The sequence below is a fragment of the Sinocyclocheilus anshuiensis genome, unplaced genomic scaffold, assembly GCF_001515605.1.
Source record: "Sinocyclocheilus anshuiensis isolate Anshui unplaced genomic scaffold, SAMN03320099.WGS_v1.1 scaffold41, whole genome shotgun sequence".
NCBI classification, from domain to species: Eukaryota; Metazoa; Chordata; class Actinopteri; order Cypriniformes; family Cyprinidae; genus Sinocyclocheilus; species Sinocyclocheilus anshuiensis.
In genome coordinates, this window is record NW_015539849.1 from 709417 (window position 1) to 724325 (window position 14909).

A 14909-nucleotide genomic window follows, 5' to 3' on the forward strand; every position below is an offset into this window, starting at 1 on the left:
CTCCATCCTTATTTTGCTCCGTCCCTCATCGACAACCTGCCTGTTCTGTCTGAGGGCCGTATATTTACCGCCGGTACAGCCTGCTTTGAGCATCATTATGCACATGCTGCGCACAGACCCCGCAAATAAAACGCATGATGCAGAAAGCATGCGTGCAGCGCGTGCATAACAGTCCGAGTGCAGGCTGCACCGGTGGTCAATAAGAATAAAGCGCCGATATGCTGTTCTGAATGGACGTCGGGAACGGGATATTGTTAGACCGTCCGCTCCCGTTCAAATTACACCAGAGTTACCGACTGCTACCGCATTTTATTCTGGAATTTTATCCCGCGGCGCAAAAAATCCGGTCGGGTCCGCGGGAATGCAGACCTCTACTTTAATGTTTGAGGCAGACTAACTTTTTAAGATTAAACTACTTTTTGGTTGATTAAATTTTGCTAGATGAACTAGGGGATTTTCTGGCCCCTAGTTCAATGTAAATGATGATTATACTTCGGGCAGTTATGATTAAATGTTTAGAGAGCTGTCTTTATGTATTTGTGCATGTCAGAGGTGCAGACCTTTGGTACAGTTGTGATTTTTTTGAGTTGCAGACTGAGAACTTAAAATCTGAAGCGGCATTTAGCATTCTGATCTCCACAAGACATAAATACTAATGAAGACGTGGATAGATAATCACAATTCTTCTCTCATTGGCACGTCAATAGGTCAGGATTATTTACAGCATTACTGCATCACAAGGGCCTGGCTTCAATCCCACTCGACTAAAGAGAACTAACGATTGCATGTATATACGGCTACCTCGGATTCAGTCTGACAGCGGAGCGCTCACTGTTCCATGACTGATTGGGCTCAGGAGATCAAGAGCGCAGTAGCAACTCTACCATGGAAAATATTTGGAAAATCTCCTTCCTCCCATATTCCTCTGTTCAAAAATGTATGACACAAGGTATTGCTAGATGGAGCAATGAGAGCACTTGAAATCTCCTTTTCTTCCAGGTTGTGCTTTAAACACAAAAGTATCCCCTAAAAGCACACACCTGCCATCACATCCTTTTAAAAAAGGCAGACTTACAGGCCGAGGTGATGAAACACTAAGCTGCAGACAACATGAAAAAGAATGTAAATAAACTGAATAAAGTGGAAAGTTTCATTGACTTCCAGCTACATTCCATGTGGTTTCTCATTAACCACAGCTGGCCCTGAATTACAGGATGTCTGATTAAGCGGTGAGGAACGTCAATCGGCAAAAACAAAGAATGGACAGAAGCAGCGATCCGCACAACGTAAACAAAGATAATGACTCTGTTTCAAAACCTAGCCTGGCTGTTTACCGCCTACATACAGCTGTCTTCAACATCAGCATCCTAAATGAAATGTAACCTCACAAATGACTGATTTGCAATGCTCAACATAGGCAGCAACTCACAAATATTACTTCTCATGTATGGTGCACAGGGGAATAAACACACAATTGACTCAAAAAGAGATTGAAGTTAGTATTTGGCAAAGCTAAAAAAAAAAAAACAGTTTATTTTTCAAATTAGATTCAACTATTTTTATCAATACATTTTGGCACAAAATCAAATTATAAAAGATGTTTGACCAACAGATCAAAATATATTCAATATAAAGAATACAAACTTCAAAACTTATATTTTTATTTGTTAAAATATATAATTTATTTATATTAAGAAATCCTAAAGCATGACATTTTCTGTGGCAAGTATTTGTTTTTGCAGGGTCCGAAATAATTCCACATGCTTTTGTGAGACTGTACCTTTAAACCTCCATTTGATCTCCATTTAAACTTATTGCTGTCTAGGAGAAAGAAAATAAAGATATCTCATTTGAGATATTTTCTGTCCTGTGGGCTTCCTCCCGGACTAAATCTTCTGAGTTTCTTCTTTGCAAAGAATATCTTTGCAGCAAACTATGCATGAAGACTGCTAAAAAAGAGATTAGATGTTTAAGATGAAGGAGAGGAAAATGAAATCAAATCCACTGAGGCTGCTATTCTCAAAAGTGTTTTGTTTTCAATAAAACGATGTGTCTGACTGTGTGAGACCGCACAAATGAGTTTATTCCAGCCATTAATCCATAAGTTATGCATTTAGGAGTAACGTAATAAAATGTACCTTTTAAAAAAATATATATATATTCACCCTATTAATCGCTGTCTGAAATGAAACAGACTTTGCTTTTTTCCCGCATGGAGATCAGAGAGCAGGGGTCGCAGTATACGAATGAACCTCAGAGCGTCATTCGAGATAGAGACATTAAGGAGCGGCTCTTCTAGAAAAACCAGCAACATAGGTCACGAAAACAAACCATTAGTCATTTGATCAAACTTCCTTTATCTTCTATAACTTCAAACATTTCACAGAAAGCAAACAGTAATGCTCCCAGTTGGGATCACTTGCAAACACACATACTTAAACTCTGTTTCAAAACATAGTGAGCTTCCATGCTGTCTACTGCCGATTGACAGCTGTCTACCAAAGCAACATCCTATCTGTTATCTAACCTCTTAAGTGACAGATTAGAATGTTGTCCAAATGCAAAAAAGATGTGAATTCTTATGTGAAGTGTATGGTAGAATCAACTCACAATTGATTTCAGTGGAGTTTCATGTTAGCATGATGCTAAGCTACTCTACAATACTCTACACCATACACAACACAATACTCTAGTTAGCTCTAAATAGTCAATTTTAAATTAGACTGAGCTATTATCAGAGTTTACACTGGCACTGAAAGAATATTTACAATCCCTAACTTTTTTTCATCCTGATGCATTCTGGAATTGCCTTTCCTTCCCCCTCACAACAACATCTCTTCTCTGGTGACGTGTGCACCAAGCTGGGCAATATAGCTTGCCCTCCAGAAACTACTCTCATGAGATCGTACTAATTAGCAAATGACAACAATCCAATTATCCAATCAATTCTCAGTTGACAAAATCAACTCCCTACATTTTTTTCTTGTTCAAGAAGCAGTTTCACTCTGATGTTACAATAGAGAAGAAAAAGCTCTTGCAACATTTTTTTGCGAAATCCAGTCATTTCAAATGGAACCCACGTGATTGGGAATTTCACGCGAGGGCAAAAGATTTCCCCACGCAGATTTTGCGACGGGTTCAAGCAGGTTATGTAGATACACTGCGTTGACCCACCGAAAGCTGCTTGGTTTGAAAGTGATTTCTATGTGAGCTGTGCTTCATACATCGCTATACTATTGACAGTAGGCAATGAACCATTTTGGCTGCAAAGTTCCACCAAAATTTCAGTAATGTAACGAGGTGTCTTAAAGTGCCCCTATTATGTCATTTTTAAGGTTCCTAATATTGTTTTAAGAGGCTCCAACAACAGGTTTACATGCATGCAAGGTCAAAAACACTTTAGTTTTCTCATAATATACATTTAATTTGACAGCATTTCTCAATGATTCGTACGAAGCAGTTCGAAAAATCAGGTTCTCTAAACCCCTCCTTTCTGTGAGCCTACTCTGCTCTGATTGGTCAGATGGCCCAGTCCTTTGTCATTGGTCTACCACATACAGCGCGTCAGAAACGAAACACCCATTGCCATAACTGAATGACAGCTCCGGAGAGAATGTATAGAGGGAAAAGATGGTATCGATTTTACCGTATAAGTTCGAGCCCGAGTCTGATGATGAAATGTCTAGTTGATCAACCAGACACTGATTCGCTAGCAAGACTGGAGCAGGATGATTCTCAGTGGCTACGTTTACATGCAACCCAATAATCCGTTTGTAATCGGATTGACGGCTCAATCGGACTAAAAAGCCTTCATGTAAACACCGTAATCGATCCGATTGAGCTCGATCGGAATGAAATTCCAATCCTATTGAAGGGGGTGGTTTATTCCTTTTCTAATACGATTGAGAGTGCATGTGAACACTCGATCGGATTGAACCCCGAAACTGAAAGGACTGTGCATGTGCAGAGATGCAGAAATAGCGTAATGACGTATGACGCACAGAACGAGCGGTTCTTCCTTTTGAATAAAGTGTTGTATAAATGCGTGTCCTGTCATTATAAAACTCTCCTTTCACTTGGCAACTGTGAAGTGGAGCAGGACAACCTCCCACCAGTCCTTGTTTTGGATACTCATCCACAGGCAACCCGTTTTGGGCGCGGGGAGGGGCATTTTTACTGCGTGATAAATATGAGCAGCACGGCACAGTGGTTTATATGTATATTTATCCATAAATGGATAATTCTGCTGTTAAAAACAAATAAAGAAACCGTGTAGGAGAGTGGTTATTATGTGCAAACAGTGACAAACTCTATATTTGTGCAGTGTGCGCATGTAAAAAAAAATCAATTCCGATTTGAAGCTTGTGACATATAAACGCGCACATCAACCCAATCACTTTATTTAGCGTTCATGTAAACACTACATTCAGTCCGACTGAACCAAAAATTGTGCATGTAAACGTAGCCAGTGTTAAGAGTCAACTTAGTTTGTGGTAGTTATAAGACGTGATTGCAGCGTCATTGTTATAGATTATTTAGGTGCACATGTGGGAACTGTATGTAACATAATGTTGCTGTCTATCTGGTCTTGGTAGGAAGCAGGTGTGTTGGTGACCAACGATGTCCTTTGGGCGGCCCAACTGAGAAGGGGCCCAGAATCCCGAGTGATGGCACTGGTAGGAAGATATAGAATGAAAGGTGGAGCTACAGCACAACTCGACTAATTTAAAGGGGGCATAACACACACAGTTTCACCCAATCTCATGTTAATCTTGAGTACCAATAGAGTAGTACTGCATCCTTCATATCTCCAAAAAGTCTTTAGTTTTATCATACTTATAAAGGAAAGGTACAGCTTTACAATTCTCTCCAGAAAAAGCCGAGCTCCTGGAGGCGCGCCATGGGCGGAGCTAAAGAGTGACAAGCACTTGGGCGCCAAATGCCAGCAAAACAGACATTTGATGCCGTTTCACTTACCGTCTGCAGTTCTGAATCATGATGACCGGGATCTTTTATAGCTGGGGCCGCTCCATCCTTCAGTATCAAACGATGTGCAAATCCAGCGTCGAACTGGGCCTTGTTTATAAAACGTTCGTCAACAAACACACTTGTGAAACTCCGTTGCTGCCCCGGAAAAACAAACTGTATCCACTGTTTACATAACGCTGGGTTCTTTAGGAAGCTGAACAAAGTTATCTTTCCCTTACAACCAAAAACACACTTCTTTGGATTGGAGACATTCTTCCCGAGCAAGTCCCGTGCAGCGCTGCCGGCGGATGAAGCGCGTTGATGGGTGCGATCTCGCTCTCGCTCTCACTCTGGTCGATGCGTGCACGGGCGCGCTCTTCCAGGAAAAATGCCCATATAAGGAGTTCCACCCTCGTTTACGTCATGAAGTGCCACGATCGAAAAAAACTCTCCGAAACTTGTACGAACCCGGAAGTAAGATTTTTGGCACAGAAATACTCCGTCATACGTCCAAATTGTTTTTTGAAACTTTGTCCATGCTTAGCATGAGAATCCAACTCTTTAACAGTGTAAACAACTCTGAATGCATGAAACAGCATTGTACCCGCCCCCCCTTTAAAAACGGATGGCCTGATTTTGTATTTGTCTGAAAGGTGCATCCCTGATGTATTATTCTTGCCATTTAGTTAGGTAGTTTAAAGGTTTAAATGAGCAGCTGGTAACTGTGTGATAATCACACACATCATTAAAGCACCATTTAAGTGAGCTAATTAAGCATTTTGATTATTCTCACATCTTTGTGGTTACGTTTTAAGGACATTTTTCTAAATGAGGCTGCATATTGCCTGAAGTGTTTGCTGTTTTCACATTTAATTTAACAGGAGGGACAATAATGACGCAATGAGAAGAAAATAAGGCCCAAGGGCTGATCGCACCAGTGACTTCATGCAAACTACTGAACCTTTGATGTCAAACTACAGCGTAAGGGTTCATATTCCCAGAACTGTACATCATATTACTGGAACCGTACGTGATATCCACCGGATGTCACTGCAAGTCGTGACGAGTGACCACACACGTCAAACATGTTAACCATACCATCTCTTCTGGATTTCACTGACATGTCAGCTCTGAGGTCTGAGACACCCACACAGAAACCAGACACAATGTACGACCGAGTCTAGCGTGCCACATGGTTATGGTTTAAAAAAATTCTGAACCAATTTGCACTCAGAAATTTCTAGTAAATTTCACAAATGATTACAAAGAAATGGCAAGTAGCACACTGAACTAAAGGTGACATTTTGAAGTAGAAAGACTGAAATTGTGTTTTCTTGTAAAACATACTACAGTAATCTTCGAAAAATCATTTTAGAGTGTACCTGCTTTAATACGTTGATTAAAAATTGCACAGCTCTTTGGATATAATGACCAACTGTATAATTAACTGTTTGATTTGCTCTATTGGTCTCTTTTTCTTACTAAATAAAATTGTTTTTATTTGGTAAAGTAGCTGTGTAAAAGCAAGATAACACACCGTTAACTGGTCATTATCATAAAATAAACCCTGACAGGGTGATTAAACATTATTTATCTGACAGATTCATACTTGCTGTTTTACCGATCAGAGGGGGAAATGCAGGCTTTGTTTGTTTACTTGCTTTCTCATTATCAGCTCAGCTAATCATGAGGATTTTATGAAGTGTTAATTTGATAACAGGAAACAACAGCAGTACTTTCTTGGTATCTGCAAACAAATACTTATTTTATTTGTTTTACTGCATTAGCAAATGTTTTACCTTTATCATATTTAATAAATACATCATGGTACACTCTTAAAAATAAAGGTGCTTCACGATGCCATAGAGAGTGTATTCCCATAGAACATGTCTGAAACATACAGTACACACCCAAGAAAGCAATGATATGGGGAAAACAATATGGTACTACTATGGTATCATATACAGTATATATATACAGTATATATATATATATATATATATATACAACTTTTTATAAGACGTTCAAAGGATATACAGCTATTAAGGTTACAGATACCATAAATGCATCTATAGTATGTATACTCAGTACTTACCAGCCGCCTTCTCTCCTCTTCCATGGTGCTCAGCAGCTGGGAAAACTCTTTGAAGGACTGAGCTGGAGAAGAAAAATAGAGTTATTAAGCCATTTGCATTTGTTGGTAAAAGTTAAAACTTATAATAATAACTTGATTCATGTGGGTCAATAGAAATGCTGTTAAGTAAACACTGTTAGCATTGATTTATTGCCACAGCTACTTATAGAAATGATTCAGCATTTAATAAGAATGCAGAATTAACAATTGACTTTATTCTATGAATTTAAATCAATACAGAACAGTTAAAAAATACATTCCTCCACTTTTGGTCACATAAAAGGTATGAAATAGCCGTGTTCAATCATTTATCCATAACAGAGCACTTAAAGGCTTTTAGGTGCTGCTGATAGGTTTCATAGGTTTCAGTTTAATATAAATTTACATATTTCACATATGTCATATTTCACATATGTCACCCAATGTCAGCAATGTCAGCCATGTGACTAATCAGTCTGGAGCTGCAGGACAATGACATCAATCATAGATGTGATCATAGTAACACCTAATTAAGTATAAGTTAGGGCTGCACAATATTGGGGGAAAAATATTTAGAAACATTTAATTATTCTAAAGTTAGTGGGGCAATATATATCTTTACTTTTTACCAGATCCAACTCATGCCTTTCGACCATTTCAGAATTTTTAAAAACATTTTTAATATAAAATAATAATAGTATATATATTTTTTTTTACTATAAATAAGAATATTTTATTGTGATTAGTAATTATAATACTGGAATTATTGTAATATTACGAAAAAAATAAAAAAATAAACAAGTTCAGATGTCAGATGGTGTAGTTACAGCCTCTACCAGCAGGGGCTAACAAACGTAACCTTGACCAAAGAAGCAACCGCTGCATCGAAGGTAGATCAGTATCAAATAGAGGCGACCCATGAACTGGAAATTACTTCAACTCCCACAACCCTCACTAAGTCCTTGAGCAAAGTACCTAACCCAAAAGGTACAACAGAGAGTGAGTCTACAATTAGTATAGCCTAATATGAGCTACTTGGAATAATAAAAAAATGACACAGAACTAAGCAGGTGTGAGTGTGAACAAGTAACCTTAATTCTAATTTGCACACACATATTTATAAAATTCACCATACAGTCAAGTATAATGTAAAAGTTCAACAAATGGATGTTTGGAAATAGTCTATAATGAAGTCTTCCATCTATAATTCCCTCAACTCTGAATGTTATGAATGAAAATTCTGAAATATAGTGCTCAAATTATGAACTACTTTTTATGGTACTTTTATTATTAATTTTTTTTTTTTTTTTGGTCATGTACCATGCTAACCAAACAAAACTATGACCCCCTTCTCAATATATAATCACAAAATTACATTTTTGAGTCAATTGTTTTTTTATAAGACGTTCAAAGGATATACAGCTATTAAGGTTACAGATACCATAAATGCATCTATAGTATGTATACTCAGTACTTACCAGCCGCCTTCTCTCCTCTTCCATGGTGCTCAGCAGCTGGGAAAACTCTTTGAAGGACTGAGCTGGAGAAGAAAAATAGAGTTATTAAGCCATTTGCATTTGTTGGTAAAAGTTAAAACTTATAATAATAACTTGATTCATGTGGGTCAATAGAAATGCTGTTAAGTAAACACTGTTAGCATTGATTTATTGCCACAGCTACTTATAGAAATGATTCAGCATTTAATAAGAATGCAGAATTAACAATTGACTTTATTCTATGAATTTAAATCAATACAGAACAGTTAAAAAATACATTCCTCCACTTTTGGTCACATAAAAGGTATGAAATAGCCGTGTTCAATCATTTATCCATAACAGAGCACTTAAAGGCTTTTAGGTGCTGCTGATAGGTTTCAGGGTCTAAAGTTTAATATAAATTTACATATTTCACATATGTCATATTTCACATATGTCACCCAATGTCAGCTGTAAATACCATGTGACTAATCAGTCTGGAGCTGCAGGACAATGACATCAATCATAGATGTGATCATAGTAACACCTAATTAAGTATAAGTTAGGGCTGCACAATATTGGGGGAAAAATATTTAGAAACATTTAATTATTCTAAAGTTAGTGGGGCAATATATATCTTTACTTTTTACCAGATCCAACTCATGCCTTTCGACCATTTCAGAATTTTTAAAAACATTTTTAATATAAAATAATAATAGTATATATATTTTTTTTTACTATAAATAAGAATATTTTATTGTGATTAGTAATTATAATACTGGAATTATTGTAATATTACGAAAAAAATAAAAAAATAAACAAGTTCAGATGTCAGATGGTGTAGTTACAGCCTCTACCAGCAGGGGCTAACAAACGTAACCTTGACCAAAGAAGCAACCGCTGCATCGAAGGTAGATCAGTATCAAATAGAGGCGACCCATGAACTGGAAATTACTTCAACTCCCACAACCCTCACTAAGTCCTTGAGCAAAGTACCTAACCCAAAAGGTACAACAGAGAGTGAGTCTACAATTAGTATAGCCTAATATGAGCTACTTGGAATAATAAAAAAATGACACAGAACTAAGCAGGTGTGAGTGTGAACAAGTAACCTTAATTCTAATTTGCACACACATATTTATAAAATTCACCATACAGTCAAGTATAATGTAAAAGTTCAACAAATGGATGTTTGGAAATAGTCTATAATGAAGTCTTCCATCTATAATTCCCTCAACTCTGAATGTTATGAATGAAAATTCTGAAATATAGTGCTCAAATTATGAACTACTTTTTATGGTACTTTTATTATTAATTTTTTTTTTTTTTTTTGGTCATGTACCATGCTAACCAAACAAAACTATGACCCCCTTCTCAATATATAATCACAAAATTACATTTTTGAGTCAATTGTTCTTGCGCTTGAATTCGAAGACCATTGTGTTAAGTGCTTCACTAAGAAATAAACATCCTTCAAAATGAAACCCACCATCATCCGCAACCTCATCCAGCACTGGCACTATACCCTCTTTCTCTTGCTGTAGCACAATGGCAGCTTGTGATTGCTCGGAACAGCATCTTCAAGCCACCGATGGCTCCATCGCTTCATTTAAACAGGCTGAGAGACAGCTGCTGTCTCTGCCTGGATGGACTTTACCTTCGTTTGAGCTTGGACACTTGGTTAAGTTCAGCTTGCCAACTCTATAAACGCAATTATCAAACCATCGGTCCAGACAGCCTGTCCACTCTCTTTGTGTCCATTTATGCTCCATGGCTTTTAGCAGCCATGGACAGCTGAACGTAAGACTGCCATCTCACAGAAGCCTCCAAAAACACCCACTGATGCCAGACATGCACACAACACAGTCACTGTTAGGGCTGGGCAATATTATTTTTTTAAACAACATCTTGATAATTTTTAGTCTTTTGATGATTTATTAAAGAGGATTTATTAAATGTTGAATGAAACAATAAACAAACAAATAAATAAATAAATATTTTATAATTTTTTCACACTGTAAAAATAGATGAAACCGTAATATTTACCTATATTTTATATTTAAAGATTTTAATACATAGAAATGAACCAAACACACCAACTTTAGGGACATTAATGGCCAAATAAAAAGTTCATTAAACATGGTAATATTGACAGCTTTGTTTTATTTTATTTTTTATTGTTACAAAAACTGTCAATTAATATTGCACATATTTCCCATCCCTACTCGCTGTGTTTGTGTACTTACTAATAGTTTGGGTGACAAAATTGACACCAAAGTGATCTTACATTTACATATACCTTTTTTAATACAAATTAAAATTAAAAAAATTATAATAATAATAATAAATACAATTTGGAATTAATTCATACAGTCATGGAGAGAGTGAGAAAATGAATGCAAAAAGAACAGAAAATGAGAGGGAGAAAGTGAGAGATGTGGAAGATAAGAGTAGAAGCTCTGGATAAATGTCTCTATTGAACTATGAGGTACTTAAGGCAGGATATAGTGGCTAAAAGGGGTTAGAGCGTATAATTCACAGGTTAATAGAGAGAATGACAGAATTGATGAGTCATTCTGTGAAATGGGCTTTTGGCTCAGGACAGAAGAGATCTGACGTACATACATTTGAGAAGGACTGATCAGAGAGGCAGACAAGGAATCACCCTCTCATTTAAAAACCCCTAATGCACTATCCATAAATCAAGACCGGTCGCACACGACTATGCTTCAGCAGGAAATAGCTTTAAAACCCCATGAAATCACTTGAACAACATCATTTTCTGAGTGTTATTTTTTTTATTGCAATATTTATTTTTTATTTTTATTTTTCTCTTTCTTTTTCGCTTTCTTTCTCTTTTTTTCTCTTTCTTTCTTTCTTTCTTTCTTTCTTTCTTTTTTTATTTAAATAGGTAGGCTTTAGTTACATCACAGCCATGATTTTTTGTCTATTAATTTATTCACATTTTTTTTCCTAGGTGTTTTTTTTCTTTCTCATTTTTGTATTATAGGGGTGGTTCAGTGGTTGTTTTCTAGGCTTGATTGTGTTTATGGTGTGCAGTCTAACATGTGTTAATGCTTTGTTTTTAAAAACATTTATTATTTTTCACATAATTTACCTTTATTCCACACCGCTCTGTCCCTTCTCTGAGAAACGCGCTGATCAATTTCCTTCTTTTATTAAGCCCCTCCCTCAGAAATAGGCGATGGGCTCTGATTGGTTAGCTAGCCCAGTGTTTTGTGATTGGCTAAACTGCCTCTAGTGCGCTTCTTAACGTCCCGCCCCTCTCCTCAGCGGCATGTGCTCCGGTTGTATTGTAAACAAAGGCATCGTTAATATCGCTTATCAGTTTGAGCTCGATTGAGAAGCAGAGGATATTAGTGAAGAGAATCGTGCAGAACCTGCGCAAGCAGAGCTTTTAATGGTAGGCCTATGTTTTTTGTTTGTTGTTTTATGACTGTTTTTGTAGGCATTAAACTGCCAGAATTTTAAAAGACGATATCTCCGTTTGCATTGAACTTTCAGCTTCGTAACTTTGCAGATATTGTTTATGCTCAAACAACAACATTACACACTAACTAACGTTAAAAAAGTGAAATCGCAATCAACCACCCCTTTAAGAATCATGTGGTGAAAACAGCATGCAAGGTCAATAATTCTCGTAAAAATATCATATAATTTGATCTTTATATGACAAGACAAGGTTAGTTCAGATTGTAAAATGTCACGTGGTGTGACTCTCCAAAAACTTAATACATTTAAAAAAAATACATTTAAAACATTATTGAAAATAATTAGAAGTAAGGAAAATATGGTATAAATTTTTACTTGAGGGTTACACCAAATAAAATTTTTATATTCAATATATAATATAATATTAATTCTATACATGAAATTAATATTTAATATATAAAATGTATATGTAAATGTATAAAATATTTGTAAATGTAAACAATTAAACTTTTACATTTTAAAAACATATTTAAAAACATTCTTAAAAAAATCATGATTCAAAGAAAATACAGTATTAATTTTTGGTTGAGTGTTATATGACAATTTTAGATTCAATATATAATTTTAAATATATGTTTAATAGATACATTATATTTGGAAATAAAAATATAAACTTTTTACCTTGAAAAAAAAAGTATTTTAAAACATCTTGCAAATAATGATTCAAGAAAAATATGTTATCATTTTAAAATATGGTAGTAAAGGATGGTTACGACATTTTATAATATTTCCTCCCGGGTCAGTCTACAAATTGACGTCATGAGTGAACAGCTCTGTTGTGTGAGACAATGGAAAAGTCAGAGCCCCGAAGAGCAACAAAGAAATTAAAGTAGAAAAGGACAGAAAGTATGAGCGGCAACAGTCATCTGCCCATCACGGCTGAAGTGAAACAGTCTTATACTTTTAGGACAATTAATATTTCTAGAGCTACATCAATCTTTCTGTGAGATTGATTTCAGGATAACTGGTGTGGATTGTGAATGTCACAGCAGGAAGTCATGGAATGAAATCGATAGGAGGTCAGGTGACCCCTGTATGTACTCCCAGACAGACTGCTGATGCGACACAGACTGGTTGGAGCTTCAAAGTAGATTGCAGCTCAGCTACATCAAGATTCTGGTCCCACAGCACACGAGGGGTCCGGTCAAGTCACTCTGAAAGCTCACTTTCATCGATGACCAGATTGATTCCACAAGACAATTACATTTTTCTTCAGTAAGAGTAATCTTACCCTTTTAGGGCTGGGAAACTATGGGAGCACAACTTAGAAATCCCAGACAGTTTGAAAACTTTCCATGAAGACTGAACTTTTTTCTACTGGTCAACTGATATGGCGTTTTCAATGGTCGATGTCAACAACGGCACTAAGTAGAAGGAGGCAAAGAATTGCTGATGGCTGATATAATACTGCTATTTTTAAAAGCTGTGGATTTAAGTATAAATAAAGTTTGTATTGTATTTAAATTATTTTTTTAAATAAAAATAAATACATTTTATTTGAAAATGATCTAAAAAATAAGCTTGGTGATTTTGTGGTCTTCTGATATATTAAATACTCTCACAAGCACTCAACAACAATCTTTATATGCTTCATATTATATAAATGGAGGTCATATGTTCTTTTGAGCCCAACTCATATTGTAGATTTCAAACTATGTGGCAGCACTTGTTGTCTTTCCTGCACAATGAACCCTAATGTAAAATTATCCCCCCTTTTCCCCTATAATTTGCCTTAGCCCACATTTTTGTTCTTTAATTTGATATTTTGTTATTATTGTTGTTTATGCTTTGTTTGAACTCCTTGCTTTGTATATTAAACTAATATATACACCGCCGTTCAAAAGTTTGGGATCAGTATAAGACTTGTAATGTTTTTTTAAAGAAGTCTCTTATGCTCATCAAGGCTGCATTTATTTGATCAAAAATACAGAAAAAAAAGTAATCTTGCAAAATGTTATTGCGTTATAAAATAATGGTTTCTATTTTAATATCCTTTAAAATATAATTTATTTCTGTGATGCAAAGCTGAATTTCCATCAGCCATTACTCCAGTATAAAGTGTCACATGATCCTTAACAAATCATTTAATATGCTGATTTATTATTAGAATTATCAATGTTGGCAACAGTTGTGCTGCCAAATATTTTTTTGGAAACCGCAATACTTTTTTCAGAATTATTTGATGAATAAAAAGTTCAAAAGAGCAGCATTTATTCAAAATATAAATCTTCTCTAACAATATAAATCTTTGCTATCACTTCTTAAAATGTTATTTTACATCATAATAATATTTCACAATATATTTTTTTTTCCGGTATTTTTGATCAAATAAATACAGCCTTGATGAGCATAAGAAACTCTAGACTGACCCGGGAGGAAATAGTATAAAATGAGTCTAAAAATGTCGTAACCATCCTTTACTAACATATTTTAAAATTATAACATTTTTCTTGAATCATTATTTACAAGAATGTTTTATCAAATATCATTTATCCAGTAAACGTATATTTAATAGACAGAATTAATATGTCTTTTTTACTACCTCTCATTTGCTATGATCAAACGAAACAATTATATACAGTAGGGATGTTCATTTTGGTTATTTTTCCTAACCGACAACCGACGGACAGTTTTAGGACTAAAAGGAGTTGTTTCTTCCACTGTTAGAAGGAAAAAATTCAAGTGATTGCGCCGGCGCCACATGCGCGCACAGGAAAAAAAAACTATGTAGTAAAAAATATGTAGTAAAATCTGTTATGCCGTTAAGGTTAAGTGTTATCACAGTACCGCCGTGATGTTATGCAAAACATTTTGTTTTACGTGGATATTGGAACGCGAGT

General features: G+C 35.7%; 1 protein-coding gene and 1 long non-coding RNA gene across 2 annotated transcripts in view; both read right to left on the reverse strand.

Moving 5' to 3' along the window:
• LOC107684614 (uncharacterized) overlaps nt 1-7126 on the reverse strand; it is a 48510-nt gene extending 41384 nt beyond the window's left edge. The window contains exon 1 of the long non-coding RNA XR_001633870.1: nt 7064-7126. This is a non-coding gene — a long non-coding RNA (uncharacterized LOC107684614). The remainder of the gene's footprint in view (nt 1-7063) is intronic.
• LOC107684620 (rho GTPase-activating protein 42-like) overlaps nt 1-14909 on the reverse strand; it is a 123510-nt gene that overhangs the window by 69331 nt on the left and 39270 nt on the right. Inside the window, exons 3-4 of the mRNA XM_016480919.1 lie at nt 8560-8621; nt 7064-7120 (exon numbers count right to left, since the gene is read on the reverse strand). Coding sequence (XP_016336405.1) covers nt 7064-7120; nt 8560-8621 — 119 coding nt within the window. The remainder of the gene's footprint in view (nt 1-7063; nt 7121-8559; nt 8622-14909) is intronic.